Source organism: Humulus lupulus, chromosome 9 (assembly GCF_963169125.1).
Source record: "Humulus lupulus chromosome 9, drHumLupu1.1, whole genome shotgun sequence".
Classification (NCBI taxonomy): Eukaryota; Viridiplantae; Streptophyta; class Magnoliopsida; order Rosales; family Cannabaceae; genus Humulus; species Humulus lupulus.
In genome coordinates this window covers 37,683,976-37,709,628 of record NC_084801.1, presented here as the reverse complement: position 1 = coordinate 37,709,628, position 25,653 = coordinate 37,683,976, and the positions used below count along the sequence as shown (strand labels likewise).

General features: G+C 38.3%; 1 protein-coding gene and 1 non-coding gene across 2 annotated transcripts; one reads left to right on the top strand and one right to left on the bottom strand.

The window, feature by feature from the left end:
- Nucleotides 1–18,375: 18,375 nt before the first annotated feature.
- LOC133802940 (small nucleolar RNA R71) lies at nucleotides 18,376–18,482 on the bottom strand. The gene has a single exon (XR_009877683.1). It is a non-coding gene; the product is annotated as a small nucleolar RNA R71 (small nucleolar RNA).
- A 1,069-nt stretch (nucleotides 18,483–19,551) lies between these two features.
- On the top strand, nucleotides 19,552–20,577 carry LOC133799621 (uncharacterized). The gene has a single exon (XM_062237618.1). It carries the CDS (start codon nucleotides 19,552–19,554, stop codon nucleotides 20,575–20,577), a length of 1,026 nt encoding a protein of 341 aa, XP_062093602.1.
- Nucleotides 20,578–25,653: the final 5,076 nt, after the last annotated feature.

The window sequence follows — 25,653 nt, the reverse complement described above, 5'->3', positions numbered from 1 at the left end:
TCAGTAGTTTGTCTTGCTGTTATCGGTTCATAATTAGAATTGGTCAAAATTAATGTTTTACCCTTATAATTATCTCTTTATCCTTTAGTACCATCAATTCACCAATGAAAGTTAATTTAGATCAAATCTAAATTTGTGCACAACTTTTCTGTTCCATAATTAACACTGAAAGGGAACCAATATTTGATCTGTTAGGAAAGTCAGGATTCCATCTTGTAAATCATGTTCCCAACCATCCATGTTACTAACTTCCCAAAACAAAAGTTGCAAGCTTCATTAATAAAGAAACTTTAACGAGTGAATTAAAGAACTTAGTGAACATGAACAGGAGTTCATGAATAATCAAGATTTAGACTAATCTACTAATTGATCGTCTAAGTTGTATGAATTAAGTCTTTATAATAAACGAAAATTTCTATAAAGAAATTAATTCATATTAGTCCAGTCATATATGATCATAATTATATACAACACCTTTACTAAGATGACTATCTACATCAGCAATCCGAATCTAAATTTCTTGCACCGAATAACGTGCTTAATAAACCATACTAGCAACCATTGATTAAAGATTACATACGTTAATATGTTGCTCACAATTTTATTCATCGTGTATGATCTTAATTCTCCCGTACTCATACAAGATCATACTCTCATAAATGAATATGGAATTTTCTGATATTCATATACTATAAATTATTTAAATAATAAAACATATTTGAATTGTTCATTTGATTTAATATTGAAAATGTCTAATACAACTTTTTAGGGCATAACCCCTTCTACCACTTGCCCAAAAAGCAAGTTGGGCATTTCCCTTAACCCCATATTGGTTACATGACCCATAAAAGACTTAGTAGGTAGCGTCTTTGTGAATGGATCTGCCAAGTTTTGTTTCGACGATATCTTCATGACCGTCGCATCACCTCTTTCAACAATATCTCTGAGCATATGATGTTTCCTCTCGATATGCTTGCCTCTCTTGTGGCTTCTCAGTTGTTTTGAGTTAGTTACCGCTCCACTATTGTCACAGTATAGGATGAGTGGCTTCTCCACTTCTTGAACCAGCTATAGATCAGTATAGAACTTCTTTAACCAAACCGCTTAGATGCTTCACAAGCCGCTATATATTCGGCTTCCATGGTTGAATCTGCAATACTATATTGCTTAATGCTTCTCCAGACTATAGCTCCACCACAAAGAGTGAATACAGATCCAAATGTTAACTTTCGACTGTCTCTAATCGATTGAAAATCAGAATCAATATATCAAGTGGGGTTTAATTATGTAATATCTATTTCCCGGAAGGGTAGTTTTGTAATTTTTCTATTGAGGGTATCTTTGTCATTTTGCATATTTATGGGTTTCGATATGTATGGATTCCTATGGCAATAAAATTCATGGTTTCTTATGTTTAAATATCTTGGGAATGATTGTAAAATCCCGGCATGTGCATAATGCCAAATAAATAAATAATGACTCGGGTTAAATTTATTATTTATTTTATGAATATTGTTATTTTTATGAGTATAATAATAATAATAATTATATGGTATGAGTTTTTTTTATTACTTTTATGAATTATTCTATTATTATTAGTTAAATGGATTAAAAGTAGTAATTATAAGCAATTATGAAATGATTATAATGTCCTTATTTTTGGGATTTGTCGAGGGATATTTTGAGGACATTTTTTGATAAACAATATCCCAAATATCTTATTAAAATTCATCATATACTCAGATATTACTTATTCTAATTATTTTTTTTAAATAAAGGAAAAATCCCTAGTTTTGTGGGAATTGGAGAAAGAAGCGTTCAAATATCAACCAAGTCATCTTTTACTCATTTATTTCTAGTTATAGCATGACCAAGAGGGCATCTGAGTGAGAGAAATCGTGGGAAGCAAGCATAGGGAGGGAAAGAACCGTTTCTTACACAAAACCTTGAGAAAGAAAGGATAATTTTGGGTTTGGGAAGCTTAGGGAAAATCAAGGTTATTTTTATCATTTTAGATAATGATTTCTTTATGATCTAAAGAAGGCTTTTGATGTGATAAAAGGACCTAGTAGTATTGTTTTCGAAACCCACCATTTTTCACCATTAAAGTTAAGGTTATTGGAGGATTTCAGATTTGAGAGTGTTTAGATAAATTTTGGGGGCATGGAGGCACGTGTACAAGCTTAGGGGACTCCAAGGATTAATTTGGACGTAAAGAATCGAAGCTTAAAGGCTTAGAACGCGAAGTGCATTTTTTTTTTGCTCCATTTTTGGCGGTACACCGGACTTGGAGAAGAAGACTTCGAAACAACGGGTTACGGACATCTTCTTGGGCTGGGGTATATTGTTTTGAAGTTCTGGAAACAAGGGGATCATTTTACAAGCAAGAGAAGGGTTGGAACACAGCCAAACTTAGCCCTAGAGTTGCCGGCGCCGGAGAAAAAGTCAACTCCAGCGATGGCTCCAATGAACCTGATCTGGGAATTCCAAAGGTTTTTTTAATTTTTTTTAATTTTTTTAGATTCTACATGATAATTTAGAGTGTTTGGTGAATTTTGGAATTTTTTCGATAAATCCTTGATTTATTATGAATTTTTTAATTTTTCTTAGGAAATAATTATGAAAAATACTTAAACTGTTTAGAAAAATCTAAGATAATTTTTGTTCTGTGATTGATACCAAACTGTTCTTTATATTTAGATTAAAGGTTTAAACATTTTTGTAATTTTCTTGAATTTATTTGTTATTTCTTAAATAAATTATAGAAAATACCTAGGCTAATATAAATAGCTCAGAATAATCACTGTAAGCTTGTTTAATGATTACAAGCTATTATGTGAAATTTGGGATAATTCTTTACTGTTTTATTATTTATCTTGAATTATTTTAATTAAAATGGGTTATCTACGTAGATAAATTATAGAAGATAACTTGGTGTTGTTAAAATTATTGTTTACTGTTTGGGCATTGTTCTTATGAAGTTAAAATAATATCTTAGTGTATGGAACTGATTTAGAACTATGTTAGGTTAATTTGTTAATTTTGGTTAATTATTTGGTATTTTGTGCTTGTAAAAAAAAGGGTAATTTATGCATAAATAATAACAATAATTTGTATAAGTTTCTAAATTGTTTAATCATGTTTCATAATCTGTATAAATGGTTAGGAAGCATGTTAGATTTTGGTTTGGGTAATTGTATTGAGTATCTAATTATTTTGGAAATTATGTGTAATTAAAATGATAATTATTGAAAATAAATAATTATAAGGATATAATTAGTTTAATCTAACTTTATGGGCGTAAAAATAAACTTAGAATCTGATTTAGTAAATTGTGATCATTTATTTGATTATTTGATTATGATCTGTTTGTTTTGTGCATAAAGATGATAAGAAATGTGATGATTAGTATTATAGGTTTTAATTTTGTGGTGAAACCTTGATGTGTTTCATAATTGTGTTTTGAGTGTGTCATTGAATTGTTAGGTGTTTAGGATCTAGTTCTCAACAAGAACACTCAGCCAAGGGTTCGAGGTAGAATGAAGGAATATTTTTTTTGCAATTGAGGTAAGAAAAGTGGACATCTGCGCACAGGGTGTAACCTTGTTTCTTGGTTTGTATTTATTTATGTTATGTATTGTGCTTGATTACTGTACACACTTAGTATTGTTAACATGAGAATAGTGCTAGGGTTTTCGTTGCTTGTGTGAACATAACACTTCCAGGTACACTAAGAGCTTATCATTGGTGAGTACAACTTGTGGTAAGTGAATGCCCCGTTGGATGCCAAGTGTGAGAATAACACGAGGCATGGCATATTGCATTTCATGTCTGATCAACATGAGTGTCTGGTTGATTATCGTATGTGAGCATAATGTGCAGTATAATACTTTTTTTGTTATGTGTGTGAGTATATGCATTGTATCATTATTATAAGAATTGTTATTGCTTAAGGTTTTGATTAAGCTATGTTGTGTTATCTGGTTAGGGGGTTATTTCCTACATAGCTCTTCTTACTGGGCGTTAGCTCACGGGTAGTATTTGTGCACGTAAAGGCAAAGCAACGTAGTAAGTGAAGCGGGCTCGAGGCATGGATTTACATGTTAGCAGAGGGTTCACAATGTTTTAATGTTTTAAAAACTTAATGAAATTTTATCACTTTTGGACTATGCTTTTTCTTATTGTTAGATTAAGTTTTAAGACTTGAAAATGTTTTATTTTAAAGAAACATTGAGATATCATGCCTTGTTTATTTCAATAAAATGGAATTTTAAATGGTTATTTTATTTATTGATTTAAATGGAATTTCCTAAGTAACGTCTCAGGAAATCGGGGCGTTACAAATTCATCTCCTGAATAAACAAGCATAAGATCTCTCATTCTCCGAAGATACTTGAGAATGTGCTTTATTGCTGTCCAGTGTTCCAAACTTGGATTTGATTGATAACGGTTGACCATCCCCACCGCATAGCATATGTTAGGCCTAGTACACAACATTGGATACATAAGACTGCCAACAACCGATGCATAAGGATACTTTCTCATATCCTCTTGCTCTTGATGTGTCTTTGGATACTGCTCGTTGCATAGAGTAATTCCATGATGGGACGTCAACTGTCCTTTCTTGGAATTCTCCATAGAGAATCTTTCCAACACCTTATCTATGTAAGTTGCTTGTGAAAGCGCTAATTTTCTGTTCTTCCTATCCCTTAGGATATAGATTCCCATAACATAACTAGCTACTCCCAAATCCTTCATTTGGAATGCTAACCACTTCTTTATGTTTGACAAAGTTTCTACATCATTTCCAATGAGTAGAATGTCATCAACGTAAAGAACTAAGAAAACCACTACTTTAACTTTGACGTATTTGTATACAGAAGCTTCATCCACATTATGCTCGAAGTCGTATGTTTTAATTGTCTCATCAAAAGTAATGCTCCATTATCCAGAGGCTTGCTTTAATCCATAAATGGATTTCAGCAATTTGCATACCTTTTAATCTTCCTCATTTTTCCCAAACCTTTCTAGTTGTACCATATAGATACTTTCGTCAAGTGAGCCATTTAGCAAAGCTGTCTCGACGTCCATTTGCCAAATCTCATAATCATATGTGGCGACAATGGATAAAAGAATGCGAATGAATTTAAGCATGGCTACAAGAGAGAAGGTTTCTTCATAGTCGATTCTCTCTCTTTGTGTATAGCCTTTGGCTACAAGCATTGCTTTGTAAGTCTCTACTTCCCTTCAACATTTCTCTTCTTCTTGTAAATCCTTTTGCACCCAAGGGATTTTACCCCTTCAGGTGGATCTACAAGTTCCTAGACTAAATTGGAATACATTGATTCCCTTTCTTGATCCATGGCATGTTTCCATTTCTCTTTTTCAGGGTCTTCCATTGCCTCTTTAAAAGTCAATGGATCATCCTTGTTCGTACCGGAAACAAGCACATGTGCTTCATGTTCAAAGCGAACAGGTTGTCTCACAATCCTCCCACTAAGACGTTGCACTGGGGTTTCCCTGACGGGAACAATAATTTACGTGGTTCGTCGTTTATCAGATGATGATGATTGTATTTAATTTTGATTACCGCTGATTTCCTCGACAACTACTTTATTACGTGGATTATAGTTATTTATATAGTCATGTTCGAGGAAGGTTGCGTTTGTTGATACAAATTTGGTCCTCATGACTATAGAAGTAACCACGACGTGTCTCTTTAGCATAACCCACAAATATACACACTTCTGACCTTGAATCAAGTTTCCTTGATTTAGGCCTAAGAACATGAGCAGGACAACCCCATATGCGGAAATGGTGCAAGCTTGGTATTGTGCCATTCCACAGTTCTAATCGAGTTTTTCTTATTCTTTTTGACGACACTACATTCAACATGTAGGTCGTTTATTGAAGTTCGTAACCCCAGAAGTTAAGTGGTAATGATGAGTGGCTTAACATAGACCTGACCATGTCCAACAGGGTCCTGTTTCTCCTTTTTGAAACACCGTTCTGCTGCGGTGTTCCAGGTGTTGTTAATTCAAATAGGATACCATGCTCCAACAATAAATCTTTGAATTCATAATCCAAATATTCTCCACCTCGATCAGATCGAAGTGTTTTTAAAGATTTACTTAATTGTTTTTCAGCCAGCACTTTGAAGTCTTTAAACTTACCAAAATTTTCTGACTTCTTGGGCATTAGGTAGGTTTGACCATATCGTGAATAATTGTCAATGAAAGTGATGAAGTATTTATAACCACCACGAGCTTGAATATTTATTAGTCTGCATACATCACTATGTACGAGCTCTAGCGGTTCTTTGGCACTACTGTGTTTTGTTGAGAAAGGTCTTTTAGTCATCTTGCCTTCAAGACAAGACTCACAAACCAGAAGAGTTTCAACCTCTAGTTCTCTCAAAGTTCCATACTTTGTTAAACGGTTTAGTCTGTCTAGGCAAATATGGCCTAGCCTTAGATGCCAAAGATATGTGTCGTCATCTTTATAAACTTTTTGCCTTTTTGTTTGTTGTGGATTAGCTACTCTAAACAACTCATTATTTAAAACAAATTGTTCATTTGGTTTAAGCACGTATAGTCTGTTATTTGGTTTTGCACAATCTCATTATTATAAAAAGAAATTCCATACTGTTGTTCATACAAAAGAGATAAGGAAATTAAATTCCTTGTACAATCCGGAATAAAATAAACAGTGTTCAATAACAAGAACTTATTATGGAAATTTAAACGGACTCGTCCAATACCCTTGGTTGACACATGTGCTCTATTCCCCACTCACATAAACACCTCTCCATCAGCCAGTTTCCTTGGTGATTCAAGTATATGCATAGAAGAACAAATATGGTTAGTGGCTCCCGAATCAACAATCCATAAAGATTTATCATCTTCCACTAATGAAGCTTCAAGAACAAGTAAATCAGATTTACCTTTCTTTTTCAGCTCAGGAAGATACTTGTTACAGTTTCTCTTCTAGTGTCCCATAACTCCGCAGTGGAAAAATTTACCTTTAGGTTCCTTCTTCATTTTGGAGTTAGGGCCTTTCTTATTCTCCTTGGCTTTGGGTGTCTTATTGCCTTTCTTGGGTTTGATGCTCTTGTCCTTATCATTCCACTTCCTCTTCTTGTCAGAATATGAAGTAGGCTCCTCTTCCACGTTATTTTCCTCAACTTCCTTGGATTTATCCTTGTTGAGGTCATCAAATATCGTAAGCTCATTCAACAACTGAGTCATCTTGAATTGGACTTTGTTAATCACATAGTTTGTGGTGAACTGTTGGAAGGAAGGAGTGAGGGACTCAAGTATAATACTCACTTGAGTACGCTCATCAATGGTAGCCCGATGTGTCTCTACCTCATGCATCAACTCAATCATGTGTAATACATGAGTTCGTACAGATGCGCCTTTCTTCATCTTACTGTTCATGTAGCTACGAGTAGCATCATGTCTACTTTGATCAGATTACTGCTCAAACATGGCTTGAAGAAAATCCATAATCTCATATGCATTCTCCATCTTTTCATGCGTCTTGAGCAAAACATCATCCATGCTCACAAGCATGAATCACTTGGCTTTGGTGTTAGTTTGAATCTAAGCATCATACTTATCCCAAACATTTTTTAAGCATTGGCAGCGGGCTCTTCAGGTTAATTCTCTACGAGGACAAATTTGTGAATCTCACAAACCAACATCAAATTCAAATTTGATTTCCATTTAAGGAAATTCTCTCCATTCAATGTTTCAAGTGCTAGTAAAGCAGTAAAAGGGTTGGGCATAGTAGACATGACTGAAAATAAATGAAGCAACAATAAATACATTTGAAAATAAATATCAAGTTTCAGAAAATAAAAACGACGCATGAATGCAACAATTAAAACACATAAAATAAAAATTTATTTTCCACGATAAACCTTTTTGACAATTAAAGTACCGCCTTAGGGTTGGTCAAATTAATTTAAAAAAACCTATAAGACTATTCTTATCTTTATCATTTTCAAACTCAAAATAACTCATATTTTCTTTTTCAAAGTTAAAGTACCGTTTTTTGGTCAAGTAACAACCATCCACTCGTAACTTAGTTGTACTTTGTGAGTGTAATCCATTAGTTCAGATTCTATGACTTAACATAGAAATGCCGCCTTAAGGTAGGTCAAACTAAGATACATCACTTCCTCCTATCTATGAAATAAGCCAACCTTGTGAAGATATGGTTCAACACCTTCCTTAGGGGGATGAAAACAAATTCGTCGCGAGGCCCTCCCCATATCAAATGTTGTTGTACTAATAATAGAGACCGTAGGTTACATTGACATGTCAACCTTTGCTCACTCACTATTTTAGGATTAATGTTTTTGTAACTAATTCTAAGAATTAATTCATATTAACCCTTCATGAATGTAATTAATTTAATTATTATAAAAGATCCTTATTTTACAAAAATTAATTTACCCATTACATTCATTAAAATTTTATTTAAAACTCTTTTTAAATAAATTGGTTAATTTTAAAATTTACCAAGTTGTAACTAATTAATACGTCGTAATTTACATGCTATTGGTTTCTCTAAAGCAATAAACATATAAACATATAGGACAATCCTAAATAATCATGTTTCTATGATGAGATGCATGATTAACATAAAATTGTGTGGGATTTCATGTATGACATGTGATTTACTAATGCACAGTCATGTTATCAATCAACAATTAATAAACATTTATTTAATGAAATATAATAAATAAACAATAATGATGAACTGAGTAACTATTGGGTCTTTATAATTTTACATCCTTTGGAAATATTAGAAATAATAATAAATTACATAAAATTGATCTCCTTTAATTCCCCTCTCCTTCAGGGTTAATTTTATAATTTTGTATGATCGCCTTAAGCCCATTAAATTATTTAAAACAATTTTTAATTAATTTATCTAAAATAAAGACAATCTTTATTTAGACAACTAATGGCTTTTATCTCGACTCTAAATAGATTTAATAAATAATAAAACAATTTTATTATTTAATTAAACTTAAGACATAAAATGTCTTAACTAATTAAATTTGTCTTAATTTAAATCAATAAATTAAAGCACAATAACTAATTTTTAATTCAAACAATTAAAACTAATTATTAAAAGATAAAATCCCAAAAAATAGGGAATTATTTGGGGTGCCTTTAGGGCACCCATAGTGTGACTGACGGCTCAAGCAGGAGGCACCAGGTCATGGTGGTGCACGACTGGGGCAATGCCGAGAGGACCCTAGGGGTCCCAGCGCATAGACTCGTTCGAGCCTCACTCGGCCAAGCCGAGTTGGTGCACACGAGATGCACACGCTGGCTACCAAGTCATACTTGGCTGGTTGCCCAGCAGCTACGGACAGGAGGCAGTGACACCAGAGGCGCACACGCATGCATGCATGACCGAGACAGTCTCGACTATTTGCATGCGGACAAGACTGATAGACCCGATTGTTCCCTAGCTATTGCAATCGAACACAGGCGGAGACCAGGGGACAAAACGGTCCATGCTAACTCGGACAGGGGGGGGGGGGGTGGGGGGACACGAATCCCCAGGCAAACACACGGCAGGAAGGCCACTGGACCATTCAACTTTGGACGGTGGTGGGGCACTGCACCAAGGCACCTCATTCGGTGGTCCACGGTGGCTACCATTGTGGTGACAAGGTCGGGACTCCAATAAACAGAGTCTGAGTTCCTTGTCTCAATGTGATCAAAAAAATTTCAAAAATAAATTTACAAAAAAATTCTTATGCCCCATTAATGGCTTACAATTTTTCTAACAAAAATTAAAAGCAATTTCCTACACCCAATAACTACCATATATTTAACGATTCACCATTTAACCATACATTCATAAAATAAAACAATACCATCCATAATGATACATATCACATATAGATAAAATTCAAGAAACTCACACAACATTTAATATATGCATATATGGAACGTGGCTCTGATGACAATTTTTGGTTTTACCGTACTAAATCAAGTATGCAGCGGAAGCATTTAGGTTGATTATCATTGTACCAACCCCAAGGACCCCCCATATGTGACATATATTAAAACAAAAAGCAATAATGATAACAGAAAAAAATACCTCTTGATGCCTATCAAGTGTCCTTGCTTTCTTTTCATATTAAAAATGATCTTCCAATCCAAGCTAATAGAAAATGCTGATGATGATGAAAAACTCACACCGTAGTCTTCCAAGCCTACCTCAAGACTCAAGGATTAGTGTGGGCTAATAGGATTCACAAAATTATGTGTTCTTATTTTTGTCTCAACTCATGAGCAAGAATAATAATCAGAGAGGAGAGAAATAATTCGAATAATCTTTTTAGGTTTCCTTAATGTATCGATATATAGATTTAGTATTATACCGGTATAATTAAATTAACCCTATAAAATATTATTTGGGTTAAGATAATAAGATTTAATAAAGATATTTATTTATTTAAACATTAAATAATCTATTATAAAGATTTAAATAAATATCTTTAACTGATTCTGTTATAGATATTATTTCAAATTTAAATATTTAAATAATTAAATATCCACTAACCGAGTGAGAGAATATCTCAACCACTAGAAGAGAATCTCTCAACTACCTTTGAGAGAATATCTCAACCACATTAAAATATCTATAACTAGCTTTTAAATTTAAATTTAAATAAATATTCTATTTTTGAATTAAAATAATTATCGAAAATTAAATCCAGTGAGCTCCACCCTATGATTTAGGTGCCCAACATTATTCTTACATATTGGTTGGCACCAATGTTGTTCTCCAAACAGCATAGGTGGCGCACCACCTTGTCTAGACGGACATAGGTGGCGCCAACTTCTGTCTTGTCCAGACAATGGTGTTCTTCTAAGTTATTCAATATTAAAATAATTAATTACTATTTTCCCCTTGCAGTATAAATTCTCCTTTCTCTTTTATTTTGTGGCATTAATACCCTTGAAAGCGTGGTATAGAGGCGACTCAGGGACCATGGACCTATAACACTAAGCTTCAATAAACCAGATTATTTATTGAACTCAACAATACAATAATCTTATTTATTAATTCCATTATTATTCCACTATTAATATGGAACAACACTCTTAGTTATTATAGAATTATATTTACTAAGTTTATTAGTTGTAGTCCATTGTTATAATCAATACTAGTAGTTTGTCCTCTTGTCATCGGTTCATAATTACGATTGGTCAAAATTACCATTTTACCCTTCTAATTATCTCTTTATCCTTTATGTTGGCACAGTTTTTCGCCAACAGTAGATTTAGAAATATAACAAGAGTATTAGTGCTTATTTGCAAACCGTAATGAACTTATATGGACTCTTTCGCATACACACAATTTTACGTGGTTCACCGGTTAAAATCCACCTAGTCCAAGAGACAATATTATTGCTTTCTCTCACAATTTCTGCAGAGTTTCAGTATTACAAAAAGTTAGTCCCTTTTCCTGTCCATTATCCATGATATTTATAGTGGAATTTCCTAGACAAGTTTGGGTAACCATGTGCATAAATATGGTATACATTTAATACATATAATTCCCATTTACATAGGGATATGATTGCCTAATAGAATATACTCATGTTATCTCGGACAATAAATATGCAATACAGCCTGGTCATTAATGAGCGTATAGAGTGCCTCCGACTCTCTCGAGATCCTTCTGTATGCATCATCATTACCAGGTTTCCACGAGTTGAACATATTCAGAGTGCCCTAAAGGGGATAAGGCCGCTACATGTCTCAAACTGGGTTGTCATCCTAAGAGGTGACCTGCCAATTACCTGAATGTCGGGTTGTCAAGTCCTAACTCTGTACCCCTAGATGAGTGATTAAACTCGTGCTAATTTTTAGGATACAACATTTATCACCCGAGCTCCTGCCCGTGCTTGACGTCATCACTTTCTGACACACACAGTAGGGGCTTTTAGGCTTCTGTCATGTAAAATCATGGCTGCCTACTACTCGTGTGTTGAACACGTGGCCGTCTGTAATTGGGTTAAGTTCGGGTTTCAAGGACTTTGACAACTGTCCTGTTACATTTTTGCCCCTGCACGGATCATTTAATCTTGGCTTGTAATGCCCTGGATAACCCAGACCGTTACACAATGTATTTTAAATAGTGTAAGACTTGCTAAGATCAATTACTAGAAATGTGATCCTAAGATCATTTGAATAGTAATATGATCCTAAGGTCAATTACCAGGTTAGGTTTAAAAGATTTTGAACATAAACGATTAATTTTCATTAAAATATATGTTTGGTACATGGGATCCTAAAAACAAGGTTTAAGAGACAAATTTACAATTCTCAAAAGTTATATACAACCAGTGGCCACTATTATGGCAAAATAAAAATTTTAGGCTCTGTCCCTATACTTTCCCTCGGTCATGGCGGACAAGCATCTGACAATGTACACCTCGCCCCCAGAGCTCTCCAACTCATGGTTGGTCCAGCTTACCCTTGCATTTACCTGCACCACGTAGCACCCGTGAGCCAAGGCCCAGCAAGAAAACCATAACAGGAAATACATAACAAGTAATAGCATCCAATCAATCATAAGATAGTCATTGAAAAGGCCTACAAATCATAAGCATCAATACGACAATAGTAAACATGTACATTCAGTAATATATCTCAACCAATATACAAGTACTCATGGTCAGCATGCTTAGGTCGAGCCCTCTGTTTACTCAACTGACTCCCGTTCGCTTAGGGCGAGTCCTTTGTTTATCTAGCTGGCCCTGGCTCACAGTAGCCAAACCACGTCCTATGCGCAAATCATCAGCCCCGACTCTCTTAGGCAGTTCATTTCATGTTTCGAATAACATTATCACAGTTACACAACACATATACTAAGATACAGGGAATCTCAGTCCCAATATAGTCACACAAGGGTGCAGTTTTCTTACCTTGAATTCCATGCGAAGGATACAGAACGGCCCCGAGCACGATCCTTAGTTCTGAGACTTGGCGATAAACCTAGTAATAGTGGCCAATGAGTAATCATCAATTTCTAATCCAAATAAATACTTAGGAGGCAAAAACTAGCCTCCAGGACCTTGATTTCTACTAAGCTGGTAGTAGAAATCATCCCAAGCGCCTAGGTTCGAACCCTCGAGCCTTACCAATCCTAGAAACCAACCTAAGGCAAAAACCCCTAGGCGAGACGCGACCTGACCCTAAGGGTCGTGATGTGCCCCAAGTCAGAAGCTCAATCCTCAAGCTTCAGGGGTGGCGGGCCGTGATTTTCCCCCTAGGGTCGTAGCGCGCCCTCAAATCAGACAGCACACCCAGGCGTTCTGGGTATATGGGTCGCGGCGCGCCCCCTTTTGCCCAAAATTTCTGGGTTTCCCCAACATCTTTCCCAACCAAAACCGAATAATTTGACTTTAATAAACACTCTAACTGAAAACCAAGCTTAGCTATGAACTTAGGACATTTAAACACAAAACCTTAACAATCCTACTGAAATCACCATCCCAAATTAGTAGAAATTCATCACCCAATACTCAGCTTAACTTCAGCCTAATGATCTAAATTCTCTAACATAATCAAAGACATAAACTCACCTTAATTGGCTGATAGACTTCTCAGCTTCAATCTTCCAATCCCTGAGTTTAAGTTCCCAAGCTTTCCGCACTGAATTCCTTAGCCTTAACCTTCAGTTCAGCAAGAACTCTTCAAGCATGAGAGAGAGAATCGTATAGAAGGGGCGGGAGAGAGAGTGTTCAAAGCATCTTTGTGTCTAGTGGATTCTGACATCTTCTAGTACCTTTGCTGATCACATCCCCAACAACAAAATGACCAAAATGTCCTCCCCTAAACTACTTAGCCATTTAATTACTCTAAGGGTAAAATAGTGTTTTCTTTCCTGCTCCAGCTAACTCGTCAAATGTTTCTAATACCTACCAATTAATCTCGTCATTCAATTAACTACCAAATACCTATCCCATATTTAATTAATCCAAAAATCTTCTCCAAATTCCCAAATATACCCCTAGGCTCCCCTCGAGCCGGGTATTAAACCCCGCTGTGACTATTCGCTAATTCGCTCAATAGGATCCTCTCGAGCCAAATGCTGCAAATATATCCAGATTATAATGTGATCCCAACCATTTTTCACATATAATAACATTTATGCCCAAAACGGGCCAAAATTTCAAATATGCCCTTATAAGCTATAAAGGGCTCACATGCATATAACATATATTCCTATAATCATATTAATCATGCATGCCACATAATCACGCATGTAATGACCCAAAATCACTAATAAGTCTTAAGGTCCTTTATTAGCATGTCAAAAGGGCATAATTGGTATATGTATGATTAAATGGTTAAATGCATGATTATGTGGCATGCATGATTAATATGATCATATGGATATATTATATGCATGTTTATGAGTATTAAATATGCTCGGGGGCCTTTCTAGCTTTTATGGGCATATTTGTAATTTTGGCCTGTTGAACGCATAAATGTGATTATATGTGATAAATTGTTGAGAGCACATTATTATGTGGATATATTTGCAGTATATGGCTAGAGACGGCCCTAGTGAGCAGATTAGCGAAATAGTAACAGCGGGGTTTCGTACCCAGCTCGGGGGGAGCCTAGGGGTATTTTCTTATAATTTAGGGAATACTTGGGATTTATTGAGTAAAGAATAAGTATTTAGGAATTAACTTGTAAATATTAGGAACATTGGAGGAATTAGCGAGAACTGGGGAAATGATCATTTTATCCTTAGAGCAACTTAAGGGCTAAGTAATATATGGGAGGGCAAAATAGTCTTTTTCTAGGGGTTAAATGATATATCTCTTTTGATTCTAGACTTAGCCAAAAATTACTTGGAAGCTCTCAGCTCTTCCTTTCTCCCTCCCTCACGATTTTACTCTTTCTCTCTCTCTCTCTCACTTGTGTTTTGAAGCTAAGGGAAGGAAAGGGGTTGATTGAAGGTTAGAGCTTGAAGAAGTTCAGCTGGTGATTAAGCTGGTTTTGAGTTGGTTCAAGCTGAGGAAAATCTTAGGAAAAATCTGAGGGGGAAAGCCTTGAAAAAATTGAATCCACAACCCAGGGACTTTAGCTAGGGTATTCGAGAATTGAGCTGTGATTGAAGTAAAATTCTAGATCTTCATCTTTGAGTTTCTGGTTGGATTTAGATAGAATTATAGGTGCTTGGTTAGTTCTGATTTGGGTGTTGATTTCCACTGAATTGGGGTATTGATTTTAGTATAATTGTTAGGAATTTTATAAATAAAATATGTGATTAAAGGTCCTAACCTGTAGCTGGGCTTTGTTGTGGTTGGGAGGTTCTTTTGAGTTTGAATTATGGGAAAATTGGCTGTGAGAAGTTTGAAGAAAACCCAGTATTTCTGGGTTCGAAGGGGGCGCGCCACAGCGCGTGTGCCCATCAAGCCCTCGGTGTGCTCTTTGTTTGCGGGCGGGCCGTGACCTTGGGGAGCAAGTCGCGGCCCACCTCCCCTTGAGGCTTGGGGTTATAGCCTCTAACTTAGGGGTAAGTCGCAACCCTTGGGGCTAGGTCGTGGCTCGCCTAGGGATTTTTGCCTTAGATTGGTTTCTAGGTTTGGTAAGGCTCGAGGGCTCGAACATAGGCGCTCAGGATAGTTCCTAATACCCGGTTTAGTAGAAATTGAGGTCCCAGAGGCAAGTTTTTATCTCCTAAGTATTTATTTGGATTAGATGTTGATATTTACCCATTGACCACTATGACTAGGTTTATCGCCAAGGCTTAGGACTGAGGATCGTGCTCGGGACCGTTCTATTATCTTCGCTTGGAATAAGAAAACTGCACCATGCGTGGGTGTGAACGAGACTGAGATTCTCAATTATTGGTTGCTTGTAATATATGTTTGTAAGATTTGTTTGTCATAAAAGAATAACCAGCCTAAGGGATTCAGGGCTAATGGTAAGCATATTGAGCGCGACCCAGCCTAAGTGAGTTGGGGCCAGCTTGATCGTCAGGGGGCTCGGCCTAAGGGTGCCAACTTGATTTCTTGGGATTATGTGATTGACATTGATTAATTGAATATCCGTACTCTACTTTATGTTTATATGAGATAAGCTTGATTGAATATCCTTATTGCTACATGTGATTGTTGTTTTGGTTTTCTTGCTGGGCCTTGGCTCACAGGTGCTACGGGTGCAGGTGATAACTCTAAGATTTAGAGTTATTTTTATATCTTTAAACTTAATTTTCATACCAAACAAAAGAGTAATGCATTTGTATTTCGTGTAATTGTGTATAATTTAGTGTGCCTGTGTAGCTAGGGACCTTGTGTTTGCATTGTCATATTTTTTGAGTGATTTATGTAGTTTAGTGTATGTGTTAAACAGGAAAGGAGGCTGGAATAGGTGATCGGGAACTTTGGATCAAGAAGGGTAACAAATCTGGAAATAACATGTTGTTGTTCTATCAATGCTGTAGCAACCACAACGTAGCAATCGGCAGGGACCAGTGAAGAAACGTGACAAATTCCAGCTGGACTTAATGAAGAATAAGTGATGCCTAGGTGGCGAGAATGTTGTACAATGAGTCAGCTGGATGGTGTGGCAGAGGACAAGAGGGCACAATTGACTTTGACATACTAATTAGGGTAAACCAAGTACCCTAAAAAGGAGGCAGCCCAAATATTGAAGGACACCCATCATCATTGAAGTATTCTGGATATTTTTCTAGAGAGAAGTACAGAGAGAAGAAAGAAAAAAAATAGAAGAAAAAGTACCAAACAGAGGAGAAGAAGGCAGACGCTCTAAAGGGGGACTTGAGCTCATCACTCATCTTTCTCTCTAATCTTCACCTCTCATTTTGTATTAATTTCCTATCTAGTTTTTCTGCTCATACTCTATGGAACTTCTAAGTTCTAGTTATGTCTTTATAATTTCAGTTATGAACTAAGCTTTTGAGGATTTGGGTGGTTATGAACCCTTTGTATGAATTAATATTTTGAATGCATGGTTAAGGCTTTGATATCACTGTTCAATTGAATGTGCTGGAATGTTAATTGAATGTTAATTACTGGCCATATTTAGCATTTATTGAGCTGGATATTACTTGGAAAAGGGATATCCAGCTGAACCCATTCAATTGATGCAAGAACTACCTAGTTTTAGGTAATGTTGAGTAGTGGAATAGGAATATTTTGCTGCCTTGTATAACTGAAGATTTGGTGCTTGATAGATTGTTTATAGCCTGATTTAATGCAGGAATATGTTGAGGGGGTTATAGATAATAGAGTGTAAGTTTTGGGAAAAACTTGCTGGGCATTTATGAAATCTGTTAACTGTGATATAATTGCTGAGCCATTGCTGTAACAACTAGAACGAAACAGAGGGGAATTAACCACCCAGATCTATTTTTCTCGTATCTGAAATCTACACAGAATTCCTTCATTTTGATCTCTGATTTTTAGTTTAATTAAATTGCTCATTTACATTTATTTTCATAATTAATCACTCAAATTTTCTCTTGATTTGGTCACTGAATTGTAAACTGTTTTTGGTTGATATTTCATTTATTTAGTTTAAAAGTCCCTGTGGAGACGAACTTTGATACTCTATCACTGTATTACTTGTTGTCGATTGTGTATACTTGCGCATATTTTAATCGTTAGAAAATTCACAACAAGTTTTTGGCGCCGTTGCCGGGGACTGTAAAATTAAATTCTGTTTTATCAACTATTTTACAGTTTATTTTCATTGTTTTTAACCTTGTTGGTTCAGGTTGTGCAATCTCAAGTACCTACAGTGTATGAACCAGCAAGAGGACATTGAACTTGCTCTTATTGACCCCGAGATCGAACGCACTTTCAGAAAAAGGAGGAAGGCTAAAAAGGCTAACAGCCGAGGCACTATGGCTGAGCAAGTTGATGAAGAGGGGGATGGCCAGCAAGTCACTAATCCCATTGTTTTGGTGGATGACAGAGCCAGAGCAATACGGGAATACGCTGCCCCCATGTTTAATGAGCTAAATCCAGGCATTGTGAGGCCAGAAATACAAGCAGCTCAATTCGAGCTCAAGCCAGTGATGTTTCAAATGCTCCAAACCGTGGGGCAGTTTAGTGGGATGCCAACGGAAGATCCTCAGCTCCATCTTCGTTCATTTTTGGAGGTGAGCAATTCTTTCAAGCTACAAGGAGTGAGTGAAGAAGCATTGAGGCTGAAGCTATTTCCGTTCTCTTTAAGGGACCGAGCTAGATCATGGCTCAACACCCTTCCTCCCGATTCGGTTACAAATTGGAATGACTTGGCTGAGAAATTTCTAAGAAAATACTTCCCTCCCACTAGAAATGCAAAGTTTAAAAGTGAGATTATCTCGTTTCAGCAGCTGGAAGATGAGTCCACTAGTGACGTGTGGGAAAGATTCAAAGAGCTTTTAAGAAAATGTCCACACCACGATATCCCACATTGTATACAAATGGAGACATTCTACAATGGTCTCAATGCAGCCTCTCGAATGGTCTTGGACGCTTCAGCCAATGGAGCCATTCTTTCCAAGTCTTACAACGAAGCATTTGAGATTTTGGAAAGGATTGCAAGTAATAACTATCAATGGTCAAACACTAGAGCTCCTACAAGTAGAAAGGTGGCGGGAGTTCTTGAAGTAGATGCATTAACGGCTCTAACAGCTCAAATGGCCTCAATGACCAACATCTTGAAGAATATGAGTTTGGGAGGAAATATTCAGCCAGCTGCTGCCATTCAAAGTGCAGAAGTATCATACTGTGGGGACGGGCATACTTTTGAGAATTGTCCTTCAAATCCAGCCTCGGTTTGCTATGTGGGTAATCAGAATTTCAACCGCAACAACAACCCATATTCTAACACTTACAATCGAGCGTGGAAGAATCATCCTAATCTGTCATGGGGGGGTCAAGGAGCAAGTTCAAGCACAGCACCAGCACAAGGAAGACAAGCATATCCACCAGGTTTTTCACAGCAGTCGAGACCTTCACAACATGTTCAAAACTCCCAGCCGAACTCTTTGGAGAATCTAATGGGGGAGTATATGGCTAAGAACGATGCAGTAATACAGAGCCAAGCAACTTCTCTTCGTAATCTTGAGATGCAGCTCGGCCAGCTAGCCAATGAAATGAAAACTAGGCCGCAAGGATCTTTGCCTAGTGATACAGAAAACCCAAGGAGAGATGGGAAATAACACTGTAAAGCTATTCAGCTGAGGAATGGTAAAAATCTGGGAAATTCTGAGGAAATACAGGGTAGTGGAGAGCCCACTTGAATCCAAAGCGAAGGAGAAACAAGTAACAAAACTGCCCAGGAAATTGCTGAAACTGGCCCAGTTGCTACAGCAAAGGGTCAGCAAACTGCTCCAGTAAACTCTGGTCCTAAACCTCCCCTTCCATTTCCGCAGTGATTTCGCAAACAACAATAGGATGGTCAGTTCAGAAAGTTTTTGGATGTACTGAAACAGTTGCATATTAATATCCCCTTAGTCGAAGCATTGGAGCAAATGCCGAATTATGTCAAGTTCTTAAAGGATATCTTGACAAAGAAAAGGCGATTGGGGGAGTTTGAGACTGTAGCTCTCTCAGAAGGATGTAGCGCGATGTTGAAAAGCAAGATCCCTCCTAAGTTAAAAGATCCTGGCAGTTTCACGATTCCGTGTTCTATTGGAGGTAGAGATGTTGGAAGAGCATTATGCGATTTGGGCACTAGCATCAACCTTATGCCTATGTCAATCTTTAAAAAGTTGGGTATTGGTGAAGCAAGACCCACGACCGTTACATTACAGCTTGCCGACAGATCCATGGCTCATCCCGAGGGCAAAATCGAGGATGTTCTAGTCCAATTTGATAAGTTTATCTTTCCGGCCGACTTCATCATTCTAGACTACGAAGCGGATAGAGAAGTGCCTATAATATTGGGTCGGCCCTTTCTTGCTACAGGGCGTACTCTCATTGATGTACAGAACGGAGAACTTACTATGCGGGTGAATGACCAGCAAGTCACTTTTAGTGTATTCAAAGCCATGAAGTTTCCGGATGAAGTTGAAGAATGCTCTAGAGTTGATGTTATTGACACTTTAGTGGCTGAAATAATCAGTAGAAGTGTGGAAAAAGCTGCTATGGGTACCCAGATTTTTGTAGATGAGGAGGATTATAGTAGTGAGGAAGAGCAGATTATTACATGGGTGGATTCTTATCAACCAGTAAAGAAATTCAATAAAGTCTTTGAAGCTCTAAATCTGCCAGAAAAGCACTTCCAGCCACCCAAACCATCTGTTGAAGAGCCACCCCAGCTGGAGTTAAAGCCACTGCCTAGTCATTTAAAGTATGTGTACTTGGGCGACAATGATACTTTGCCTGTAATAATTTCAAGCTGTCTGGAGTCTGTTGCTGAGGAGTCATTGCTGAGATTATTGAAGCAGCATAAAAGGGCAATTGGATGGACAATGGCTGATATTCAAGGGATTAGTCCAACATTGTGTATGCACAAGATCTTGCTGGAAGCTGATTGTACTCACTCTATGGAGTAGCAAAGGAGGTTGAGTCCAGTGATGAAGGACGTGGTTAGAAAAGATGTCATTAAGTGGCTTGATTATGGGATAATCTATCCGATTTCCGATAGCACTTGGGTTAGTCCTGTCCAATGTGTTCCGAAGTAGGGGGGTGTTACAGTAGTTACAAATGACAGCAACTAACTTATTCCTACTTGCACAGTTACTGGGTGGCGGGTTTGTATGGATTATAGAAAACTGAACAAAGCCACTAGAAAGGACCATTTCCCTTTGCCCTTCATCGACCAAATGTTGGACCGCTTGGCGGGTAAGGAGTTCTTTTGTTTTCTTGACGGGTATTCTGGGTATAATCAGATATCTATCGCGCCTGAAGACCAAGAGAAGACTACTTTCACCTGCCCATACCGCACATTCGCTTTTAGGAGGATGCCCTTTGGGTTATGTAATGCACCAGCCACATTTCAGCGGTGCATGATGGCTATTTTCTCGGATATGGCTGAGAGTATCTTGGAGATATTCATGGACGATTTCTCTGTCTATGGGGATTCTTTTGAAGTTTGCTTGGAGAACTTAGAAAAGGTCTTAAAGAGGTGCGAAGAAACCCATCTAGTGTTGAACTGGGAAAAATGCCATTTCATGGTGCAAGAGGGCATTGTATTGGGGCATAAAGTGTCTAGCAAGGGGATAGAGGTTGACAAAGCTAAACTGGAAGTTATTGAGAAACTACCAGCCCCTACCACGGTAAAAGGAATTAGAAGTTTCCTCGGCCATGCTGGCTTTTACAAGCGTTTTATAAAGGATTTTTCAAAGGTGTCCAAACCCTTATGGCGCTTGATGGAGCAAAATAGGCCTTTTGAGTTTACTGATGAATGTCAAGAGGCATTTTTGAGATTGAAGTCAGCCTTTGTTACAGCACCAGTGATCACAGCACCCGACTGGTCATTACCTTTTGAACTTATGTGTGACGCCAGTGACTTCGCGATTGGAGCTGTTCTTGGGCAGCGAAAGAACAAAATTTTTCATTCTATTTACTATGCAAGCAAAACATTGGTGGACGCCCAGATTAATTACACTACAACTGAAAAAGAGCTGCTGGCCGTGATTTTTGCCTTTGAAAAATTTCGATCCTATCTTGTGGGGACTAAGGTTATTGTGTACACGGACCACTCTGCTATCAAGTATTTGATAGCCAAAAAGGATTCTAAACCGAGGCTTATACGTTGGGTTCTATTGCTGCAAGAATTCGATTTAGAAATCCGAGATAGGAAAGGCACTGAAAATCAAGTAGTGGACCATTTATCAAGGCTGGAAACTCACAATAGCAGCAGCAAATCAGAGGCAGAATTGCAGATTCAAGACTCCTTTCCTGATGAACAATTACTAGTTGTGGAACAAGAGCAGGTACCATGGTATGCAGACATTGTAAACTTTTTAGTTGGGGGCGTACATCCACCAGATTTCAACAAACAGCAGCTAAAAAGATTCTTACATGATGCCAGATTTTATTTCTGGGATGAGCCATACCTGTATAAGCAATGCCCAGACCATATAATGAGAAGATGTGTCTCAGCAAATGAAGTTTCCAGCATCCTAGAACACTGCCATTCAGCTCCTTATGGCGGTCATTTTAGTGGGCAACGCACCGCTGCCAAAGTATTTCAGTCAGGGTACTATTGGCCTTCTATCTTTAAGGATGCCCACGATTTTGTTCAAAGATGTGATCGCTGCCAGCGAGTGGGAAATATCTCAGCAAGGAATGAAATGCCACTTAATTACATTTTGGAGGTGGAGTTGTTTGACGTATGGGGCATTGACTTCATGGGGCCTTTCCCTCAATCTTTTGGGAACCTCTACATTTTAGTGGCTGTGGACTATGTATCGAAATGGGTGGAGGCAGTAGCTAGTCCAACGAATGATGCCAAAGTGGTAATGAAATTTCTGCATAAAAATGTTTTTACATGATTTGGGACGCCAAGAGCACTAATCAGTGATGAGGGGACGCACTTTGTCAACAAGGTCTTGGCTGCCTTATTAGCTAAGTACAGTGTAAAGCATAAAATAGCCACTGCATATCACCCACAGACTAACGGGCAAGCGGAGATTTCGAACAGAGAAATTAAGGGAATTCTTGAAAAAGTGGTGCATCCCAGCAGGAAGGATTGGTCCCAACGATTAGATGATGCACTCTGGGCTTACCGTACAGCTTTTAAAACTCCTTTAGGCATGTCTCCTTATCGCCTAGTTTATGGGAAGGTGTGTCATCTTCCTGTAGAATTAGAACATAAGGCATTTTGGGCGTTGAAGAAGTTAAATTTGGATATTGTAGTTGCTGGAGAAGCAAGAAAGCTGCAGCTGAATGAACTGGACGAGATGCGGCTGTTTGCTTACGAAAATGCAAAGCTGTACAAAGAAAAGATGAAGAAATGGCATGACAGCAGGATCAAGGAAAGAGTATTTGAGAAAAATCAGCAAGTGTTACTGTTTAACTCCAGGTTGAAGCTATTTCCTGGAAAGCTTAAGTCTCGTTGGTCTGGACCATTTACTGTGATGGAAGTGTATCCATTTGGAGCTGTCCTGGTGAAAGATGAAAAATCGGGAAGAGAATTCACGGTTAATGGACAGCGGCTGAAACGTTATTTGGGTGGGGTGGTTGACAGAGAAAAGACCTCCGTCAGTCTGAAGGATGCTTGAAAGAGAAAGACTATGGGTTGCCATGCATTTCTTGTGTCACACTTGGGCAACCCATGAGTGAAAGAGACAGTTGTAAATAAATAATGTATGTAACTAAGTTTGGGGTGTATTACCCCTTGAAAAAAAAAAAGGAGAGCATAAAGAAACAGGTCAGCCAGGAGTTGGTGAAGCTGGGAATAGGCTAAGAATAGAAGTCTGGGCAGAGGCGTTATTTTTCTGGAATGGTGGATTGCTATATCATTGCTTCAGCATTTAGCAGGGTCGCAGGGGAAGAATGTTATGCTATAGCATTGCTATATCAACTGGGAGCAGTTTTCTTCTTATCAATTTGGAGGCCTTTTATGAAGAAAAGGACAAAAGCTAAAATAGATATACCTACCCCCAAGCTTATTAGCTTCTTCCCAGTCTCGATCCTTACCTCAGCCGAATTACCCAGAGCCCTCGCTCTCACAAGTCAACCTCTCATCACATCATTAATGGTGTACTTTATATATGTATATATATATCTCTTTATAGCTAAAAACAAAAACCCCTTTTGTCATATAAAAAAAAAAACAAAACAGAGAGAAATTTATTATTTCGGTTATATTTATATATTATATATTTACTGTTTTTTTATTTTACTTTTTCGTTTATTATATATCTATATATATATATATCTTTTCCTTTTCTTATATATATTTTAGTATATTCCGTTTATGATATATATATATATGTCTCTAAATTTAATTATATATATATCGTACACCCTCACAACACTCTCCAGACCCCTCGTCGACCCAAGCCCCTGAAACCCCAGAACTCCCTCAGCCGACACTCGCGACCCACCCTCGTTGAGACACCAGTCACCGCCGTACCACTTTGAGCCTTCTCCATTTCACCTAGCCTCGCCCAAACCACCCAGCTCCGCCCCACACCGCCTCTCCACCTCCAGCAAGCCCACGGCCGAGCCACTTCCCTACCATCACGCAGCGACCCAGCACAACCGAGTGAGCCACGACCCCTTCGTGTGTCTCCCCAAGTGCATCTGACAGTCCCTGCCTCATATTTGGTCAGCCGAGAGCCATCTTTCTCCAGCACCCCTGCTCCGTGTATCCTAGTCGAGCGCCGCTTCTCTCCGCCAAGGCACTCTCGGCTAAGTGCAACCATTTGGGGTACTAATCCTTTCTTCAGATATACATTTGTGGCTGTTGTTGCTCTTGTTGGGGGCTTTTGGTTTCTCTATTCGGGTATATTTTTGGTTTCTCTTCTTGCTGTCATCCAGAAATTTGCACTCCAGATTTCAACCATGCCAAGAACCAAGAAAGTGGCACATAAAGTGAAGAAGAAGCCCTTCCATGAGGTGAAGAAATTCTATTGTCCAACGGCAGAGGCTAAATACAACAATACAGTGGTCAATCGAGATTTGTACATGGAGCGGGGTTTGGTGGCTGATAAAGCTGGACTGGATGAGTTGCCCGAGTGGTTGAGTACCAGAATACGTGATCGGCATTGGGAGAACTTCATGGTGCAACCCGAGCCAGCAGTCATTGAGCTTGTCCGAGAGTTCTATGCGAACTTTCTCTCTCATGAATGGCCCACCGAAGTCCTTGTGCGAGAAGTTGAGGTGCCCTTCAATACTGAAGCAATTAATCATTTGTTTGAGCTGGAATCAGTTGAGTGCTCTTTTACCCCAAGCAAAGGGCAGGTGACAGAGGAAGCACTAGCCGATATTATGGAATCAATAGCTCAGGCCGACTCTACCTGGGATGTGGATGACCATGACAACTTGCGTTTTCGGAGGACGGAATTGGAGCATGACCTTAAGTGTCTGTATTCGTTTGTCCAGACCACTCTCTGCCCCACCTCGTATGATTCCACCGTGAGTCGCGATCGTGCGTACATGCTCTTCTGCTTGCAGCGAGGACTACCTGTTGATGTTGGGACCGTATTGGCCCACGAGATCTTTGACTGTGCCCACCGAGGCAAGGGAAAGTTGTTCTTGCCTGCCACCATCACTGCCCTTTGCCGCAATGCTGGAGTTCCTGTGTGGCCTGAGGAGGGATTGCTCCATGCTAAGGCGCCTGTCAGTTTTGGCCCATCCTGAGCTGCCAAGGCCACTCGAGCCCCTGCCTTCTCCTCGGCATATGCTTCTGCCCCAGTTAATGATGCCCTCTTGGAGCGGTTTACTCAGTTCGAAGTGATACAGCAACAAATGCATCACCGACAAGCAGAGATGTGTAGCCGTTTGCAATCCTTCTGGCAGTATGAGCAGCAGCGCGATGGCATCATGGAGCGCTCCTTCAAGAAGTTCACTCCGAGAGTTGTTCCCCAATTCCCACCGTTCCTGCAGCAGATTCTTGATCCTTGGACTGCGTAACCAGCGCCTGAGCCTAATCCGGATGCTCCTAACGAGGACTCCGA

Coding starts and splice junctions, on each gene's coding strand:
- LOC133799621 (XM_062237618.1), top strand. CDS start 19,552: ATGCCGAATTATGTCAAGTTCTTAAAGGATATCTTGACAAAGAAAAGG.